The 7500-nt window shown below is 46.0% G+C and overlaps 1 protein-coding gene across 1 annotated transcript in view; it reads left to right on the top strand.

Annotated features, from left to right (window-relative positions):
- Nucleotides 1-7500, top strand: part of cacna1fb (calcium channel, voltage-dependent, L type, alpha 1F subunit) — a 44761-nt gene that overhangs the window by 28350 nt on the left and 8911 nt on the right. The window contains exons 18-29 of the mRNA XM_073469935.1: nucleotides 1217-1276; nucleotides 1353-1459; nucleotides 2964-3051; nucleotides 3531-3638; nucleotides 3774-3826; nucleotides 4316-4462; nucleotides 4538-4739; nucleotides 5007-5165; nucleotides 5247-5357; nucleotides 5720-5803; nucleotides 6320-6448; nucleotides 6536-6601. Coding sequence (XP_073326036.1) covers nucleotides 1217-1276; nucleotides 1353-1459; nucleotides 2964-3051; nucleotides 3531-3638; nucleotides 3774-3826; nucleotides 4316-4462; nucleotides 4538-4739; nucleotides 5007-5165; nucleotides 5247-5357; nucleotides 5720-5803; nucleotides 6320-6448; nucleotides 6536-6601 — 1314 coding nt within the window. The remainder of the gene's footprint in view (nucleotides 1-1216; nucleotides 1277-1352; nucleotides 1460-2963; nucleotides 3052-3530; nucleotides 3639-3773; nucleotides 3827-4315; nucleotides 4463-4537; nucleotides 4740-5006; nucleotides 5166-5246; nucleotides 5358-5719; nucleotides 5804-6319; nucleotides 6449-6535; nucleotides 6602-7500) is intronic.

Below are 7500 nucleotides of genomic sequence, written 5' to 3'. Positions count from 1 at the left end.
TCGTGACTTGAGAACCTTTGATCGTGACTTGAGAACCTTTGATCGTGACTTGAGAACCTTTGATCGTGACTTGAGAACCTTTGATCGTGACTTGAGAACCTTTGATCGTGACTTGGGATACACCTGGTTTGACTCAGTACTCTTCTGCCTTGATGGGGGACTAACTGTTGGACTCAGGTTTTGATTTGGGATTTACATGGAATATTTGAGATTTGTTGGTGCTGACCTGTCTGGACTTGGGAATTACTGAACTTGATCTTTTGGGTCTGGACTGAGGGTTTACTGTCCTGATTTTGTCATGTTGGTTTTGATATGTTACCTGGACTTAGGACTTCCTGACTTGGGATTGTTGGACTCGATGGGACTTGACAGTGTTGGCCAGTGAACTAGTGGTCGAAGGAAACACCTGTCTTAACTTAGGACCAGTCGTCGTGACTGTGGACTCACCTTTTCTCAATTTAGGACTCAGTTTTCTGATTTTGGATTAGTTGATCTTGACTTGTGATAAACCTGGTTTGACTTCTGCTCTTCTTGACCCGTCAGGATTTGGGGTTTACCTGGTTTAATTTAGACTTGTTTGTCCTGACCTGTGAACTTGTGGTCTTGATTTGGGACTTTCCTGTCTGGACCTGGGATTATTTTAATCTTACTTGGACCACACCTGTACAAACTGCAGAATTCTGTCTCATCACAAGATTTGTTGGTCTTGATTTTGGAGCTACGTTTCTAGATTTAGGGCTTACCGGTCCTGGGACTTGCCCACCTGGACTTAAGACTTGTTGGTCTTGCTGTATGATTTTCTTCTCTGAACTAAAGATTTATCCGTCTCAAATTGGGACTTGTCAATCCTGAAAACTGGCTTGATTTAGGATTTGTTGGTCTTGACTTAAACTTGCTTGTTCTTAATTTGGACTCGCATGTTTTGACTTGGTGTTGTTGGTCTTGAGGTGAGTCTCAGGTCTCCTCCTGTACGATATGTGGACACGTTCCCTGAAGCTAAAGATGTTGACGGACAGACACTTTTCTCAACATCTGATGGACAAACTTTGACTTGTCTTGGTCTCATTCCTGCTCTGCACCACGTCTGAAGGAAAACAGGCAGATTTTGAGGTTATATCTTCATTCTGGAGCAAAACGTCGCTAAAGTCATAATCTGGAGCTGAGTGTGTTTATTGTTCATGAGTGTACTGACGTGTGTTTGTGTTTGTTGGTGTAGATTCTGGGTTATGCCGACTACGCCTTCACCTCCATCTTCACTGTAGAGATCCTGTTGAAGGTAAAACTCACCTCCAGATTTTGTTCTTCCTCTTCTTCTCCTGATGAAATGCTGACTTCAGCTCTCTCTCTCTCAGATGACGGTCCACGGAGCGTTCCTCCATCAGGGCTCGTTCTGCAGGAACTGGTTCAACTTGTTGGATCTGCTGGTCGTCAGCGTCTCACTGGTCTCCTTCTTTCTGCAGTCAGTATCAAAAATCTGATTAATTTCTAAACATTAGCGCATCGTAGACACACAGAGACAAACTGTGAAGATCTGCTACCAGGTGAAGGCAGGAATATCACCCGGTGATGATCTGATCGTTTCTGTTCAGCAGACAGAAACAGTCTCGTTCAGGCTGATTCTGGGGGAGACTGTAGGAATATATAAACCGAAAATGACAAAATAAACCTTTCAAAGGATCAAAAGTAAACTTGGTAAACAACAGAAAGCACCTTGGCTCAACTGGTGTCTGTTGGTGAACCAGCTCTTACTGCTCATCCAACCTCTGAGGAGCTTCTGACAAAGGTTTTAAACACAGAGAGATTATTCTGTTTTTAACCAAATCAGCTTAAAGCCAACTCGTTCTAGTGTTCAGCTAAAGCTAACACGTTCATCCTTAAAGGCCTCCAGAACAGAACAGTGACATAATAACCAAGAAACAGTAGCTTAGCTTAGCAACACACTTTGAACAACAGCTGCCCTGCTGACTCGACCTGCTGTGACAGTAATACTACAGCTAACATTAGCAGCCTTGCTAACAATTTAGAAATGGTGTTCTTTGCTCAAGTTGGTGAACTGGGCAGTGAATGTGTCCTGGTGCTGTTTGTCTGGTTTGTTTCCATCAGAGGATCAGAACCAGGAGAGTCCAAACAGTTTCCTTTAATGATCAGCGGGGGCCAAAAAACACCTTTTGTGTTTTATTGTTGAGATGAAGAGTACTCAGATACTAATTACTCCCTGAATGTACTGACCTCCTGTCTCTCAACCTGCATCCTCAGATCAATAATTACTGTATATTTATATTTTCACCTCACAAAAAGTAAGACTGCATGAACAGTGATTTATATTCTGATTCCTCTGAACAAATGTTTGACTAGAAAACATCTGGTGAACTTTGATCTAAACTCTTCTCTTATTAAACTGAACATCCTCTGAACAACTCAAGTCAAAGCTTCTGGGATGATTTACTCTCTGCAGGTTGATTCAAATAGAAATGAACTGAAACTGATCAATGTGAACACTGATAGAAGATCAGCTGGGATGTGAATGATGACTATTGACAGGTTGGCAGTTGTGTGAGTGCTGCCCCCTGCTGGGAGAAGATAACAGCTACAACTCAAACCTGTCAGTGGTGCATTTACATTTAGTATTAGAACAGAAAAAGTTCTGATTGTGTCAGAATCTCAGATGTTGGATTATAATTATTGATGCATTCAGCTGCAGCTGGTGGATGTGGAGCTGATTGTAACGACTTGATGTCCTGCGGAGGAGTTTTATCTTCAGTACAGAGTAGCTCCAGCTGTCAGACAGATGTAGTGCAGTAAACAGTATAATACTGAGTACAAGTACAAGATAGGAGTTACTCGATGACAAGTACAAGCACTTCAGATTTTAACCTACAGTACTTGAGTAAATGTACTTAGTTACATTCCCCCCTGCTGACTGTGGCTCTGTGTGATGGTGTGTTTTGTGTTTGTGTCTGCAGCTCCAGCGCCATCTCAGTGGTGAAGATCCTGAGAGTCCTGCGGGTCCTCAGACCTCTGAGAGCCATCAACAGAGCCAAAGGCCTCAAGGTAACTGCTCACCGCCCGCCTGAGTTCACCACTGTTTAAAGCTCGTTCACCAGGACCGTTGATCCACGCGCTGCCCCGTGACTCTGATCAGAACCTGCTCTGTTCTGCTGGTGAATGCAACCTGTCAGAACCTGTGACGCTTCAGATGAGACTTCATTTTAGGGCTGTGACTCCAAAGTATGTTTATTCACACAACACATGTTCAGTGTGACGAAACGACTCCTGAGGGTCTCATCATCTCTAATCCCAGCAGGTAGTCAGGACCAGCAGGTAGTCAGGACCAGCAGGTAGTCAGGACCAGCAGGTAGTCAGGACCAGCAGGTAGTCAGGACCAGCAGGTAGTCGGGACCAGCAGGTAGTCGGGACCAGCAGGTAGTCGGGACTAATACAAGATGTTTTTAGAGGAAACATCATCTCCAGGGTTTAAAGATTTAAACACTATATTTGTGTGTGCGTGTGCGTGTGTGTGTGTGTTGCAGCATGTGGTCCAGTGTGTGTTTGTTGCCATCAGGACGATCGGGAACATCATGATCGTCACGACTCTGCTGCAGTTCATGTTCGCCTGCATCGGAGTTCAGCTGTTCAAGGTGAGACAGAGAAGAAGAACCAGATAAACTCAGTGAAGATGTTCTGAACTGTTGGACTTTAAGATCTGAGAGTTTCTTCAGCCTCAAACAAACACAGATGCGTTTCAGTCTCACGTTTCCTTGTTTGTGTTTCAGGGTAAATTTTATCGCTGCACAGATGAGGCCAAACACACTCCTGAACAGTGCAAGTACGTTTAACTCTTCAACTCTCAAATCAGATTCTGTTTTCATGATGTCGTCTGACAATCTGCCAGAAAACAACAATATTCAATACAACAGAGTCCACAAGTGTCCTCGAGGTCACAGAGTCAGAGAGCGAGGAGGGAAGTCGAGAACGAGACCAAACATAACGTGGAGAAAACACCTGGTCTGACGCACAGATTTATATCAGCAGTGGAGAAGAAGAGTTCTGCAGGATCATTTGGGTTTATTCTCCTCGATCACTCAGATTACTTTAATCCCAAAAGTTAAAAATAATCTGTGAGCTCTCCTCCCGTCAGTAAACGGATCAGAACCTGATGAGACTCCAGGTGTTTATTCTTCCAGGTCTGCATCCTGACTCCGCCCGGCCCTCCACACAACACACAACCATCGTTTTTGTTTTGATTGTTTATTGTGTGTGTGTGTGTGTGTGTGTGTGTGTGTGTGTGTGTGTGTGTGTGTGTGTGCGCGCGCAGAGGGACCTTCGTGGTGTATAAAGACGGGGACGTGAACCATCCGATGGTCAGAGAGCGGATCTGGCAGAACAGTGACTTTAACTTTGATAACGTGTTGATGGGGATGATGGCGCTCTTCACCGTGTCCACCTTCGAGGGTTGGCCCGCGTGAGTGTTCAACTCAGACAACTTTATTAACTCTGTCACAGCGGACACACTGACCCCGCCTCCTCTCCTCTGCAGGCTGCTGTATAAAGCCATCGATGCTAACGGGGAGAACTCTGGTCCCATCTACAACTACCGGGTGGAGATCTCCATCTTCTTCATCGTCTACATCATCATCATCGCCTTCTTCATGATGAACATCTTTGTGGGTTTTGTCATCATCACCTTCAGAGAGCAGGGAGAGCAGGAGTACAAGAACTGTGAGCTGGACAAGAACCAGGTGAGCTCCTCCTCCTGTTCCTGCTCCTCCTCAACTCCTCCTGCTCCTCCTCCTGCTCCTGCTGCTCCTCCTCCCTCTCCCCCTCCTGCTTCTCCTCAGATGAAACCACAGTTCAGAATCTTGATGTTTTTTCTTCAGTGTCAGTGATCTATCTGCAGACAGGATCACACCCACGACAACGTTCAGCTTCCTGTTTACGGATGTGTACATATTAACCGTGTGTGTGTGTGTGTGCGTGTGCGTGTGCGTGTGCGTGTGCGTGTGCAGCGTCAGTGTGTGGAGTACGCTCTGAAGGCTCAGCCACTGAAACTTTACATCCCAAAGAATCCGGTCCAGTATAAGTTCTGGTCCATCATCAACTCGACAGGATTCGAGTACGTCATGTTCGTCCTGATCCTGCTCAACACCGTCACTCTGGCTGTTCAGGTGAGTGACGCTCTCTGATGTGTGAGGCTCCGCCCCTCTCCTGCCTGGCATGGCTGACGGCTGTGGTTCTGTCTCCTGCAGCACTACGAACAGTCCAAACAGTTCAGCTACATCATGGACATCCTGAACATGGTGTTCACTGGACTCTTCACTGTGGAGATGCTGCTGAAGCTGCTCGCTCTCAGACTCAGGGTGAGGAAAACAAACACACCTCCAATAACATCTGATCCACGACAAGCTGGTTCAGACCCGTCAGACCCGTCGGACACCTGAGAACCAATCAGATCTCACGCTGCTCTGAGACTTCAGCACAGACAGACAAAGATGGTTTCATAGAAGAAGTGTGTCACTCTGTAGCACCTTAGAGCACCAGGAGGGTTCACAGAGAGGAGGCCAGTGAGGGACAGTAACTTAGTACATTAACCCAAGTACTGCACTACTCGAGTATTTTCATTTTCTGCTACTTTATACTTTTAGCTTCAAAGCTAAATGGTGATGGTGATGATGTCAGAGCGAGGTGATGACATCAGCTCTGGTGTCTCTGTCTCTTCCAGCATTACTTCGTGGACGCCTGGAACTCGTTCGACGCTCTGATCGTGGTCGGCAGCGTCGTCGACATCGTCGTCACTGAGTTCAGTGTGAGTACTGGACAGGTGGAGCTGGTCCGCTCTGATTGGCTGTCCCTGCTGTTACAGCGTGATCATTGAGTGTTTGAGTAGCAGTCGAGTTATAATGACAGGAAGTGAGTGTGCTGCCCCCTGCTGTCACCGAGAGGAATCACTCTGTCTGTCTTTAATGTCCATCAGATAATTCACATCCCATCTGATCCTCAGTGAAACAAACCTGTCTGTCTCTCTCTCTGTCTGTCTGTCTGCCTCTCTGTCTGCCTCTCTGTCTGTCTGTCTGTCTGCCTGTCTGTCTGCCTCTCTCTCTGTCTGTCTGTCTGCCTCTCTCTCTGTCTGTCTGTCTGCCTCTCCGTCTGCCTCTCTCTCTGTCTGTCTCTCTCTCTGTCTGTCTGCCTGTCTCTCTCTCTGTCTGCCTGTCTGCCTCTCTGTCTGCCTCTCTCTCTGTCTGTCTGTCTGCCTCTCTGTCTGCCTCTCTCTCTGTCTGTCTGTCTGCCTCTCTGTCTGCCTGTCTGCCTGTCTGTCTCTCAGAGTGGGGAGGACAGCTCTCGGGTGTCGATCACCTTCTTCCGCCTCTTTCGAGTGATGCGATTGGTCAAGCTGCTGAGCAAAGGGGAGGGGATTCGTACGCTGCTGTGGACGTTCATCAAATCACTACAGGTCAGAGGGCGGGGCTAATATGGATGAGGGGCGGGGCTGACATTGGTCCAACAGCAGTCTGACCTCCTCCTGTCTGTCTCTCTTCAGGCTCTGCCGTACGTCGCTCTGCTCATCGCCATGATCTTCTTCATCTATGCCGTCATCGGGATGCAGGTGAGCTCAAACACCTGAGAACCAATCAGGTCTCACGCTGCTCTGACACTTCCTGTTTGTCAGACAAAGATGGTCACTCTGTAGCACCTTAAAGCACCAGATGGACTCAGAGAGGGACTGTAACTAAGTACATTTACTCAAGTACTGTACACAATTGTGAGGTACTTATACTTTACTTGAGTATTTCCATTTTCTGCTTCATTATACTTCCACACTTCCATTACATTTACTTGATTACTTTAGTTACTAGTTACTTTACAGATGACATTTTTAAAAGAATAGGTTTTCTCATCAGTCAGATAAAAACAGTGATTGATGATCAGCTGACTCAGTTTATACATGTTAATATATGATCAGTTACTTTAAGACTTTTACTCGAGTACTCTTCATATGTGTGACTTTAAATAATATTTTAACACCATATCTTTACTTTTACTGGAGTAAAACGTGATGTAACATTCAGAGTGCAGCTCTTCAGATGCTCCTGTTGTTTCAAACTTCTTATTTAATGTCAGTTCAGTCATTAAGCTGCATGTCGTGTTGATCTTTGAACAATGTTAACGTCATTATAAATCATCTGCAGCTCAGTGGTTTGAAAAACATTCACGTTGTTAATAAACAGAATCTGGAGCCAGTTTCAGGTCAGAACTGTCGTCCATGATCCATAAAACTGCTTCAGTTATAACGAGGCAAAGCTCAGACTGATGATCCTCTGACTTAAATCCTGTCTGTGTGTCTGTGTGTGTGTCTGTCTGTGTGTCTGTGTGTCTGTCTGTGTGTCTGTGTGTCTGTCTGTGTGTCTGTCTGTCTGTCTGTCTGTCTGTCTGTGTGTCTGTCTGTGTGTCTGTCTGTCTGTGTGTGTCTGTCTGTGTGTCTGTCTGTGTGTCTGTCTGTGTGTC

Source organism: Pagrus major, chromosome 7 (assembly GCF_040436345.1).
Source record: "Pagrus major chromosome 7, Pma_NU_1.0".
In the NCBI taxonomy this organism is placed as follows: domain Eukaryota; kingdom Metazoa; phylum Chordata; class Actinopteri; order Spariformes; family Sparidae; genus Pagrus; species Pagrus major.
This window is presented reverse-complemented; position numbering and strand designations above follow the sequence as displayed.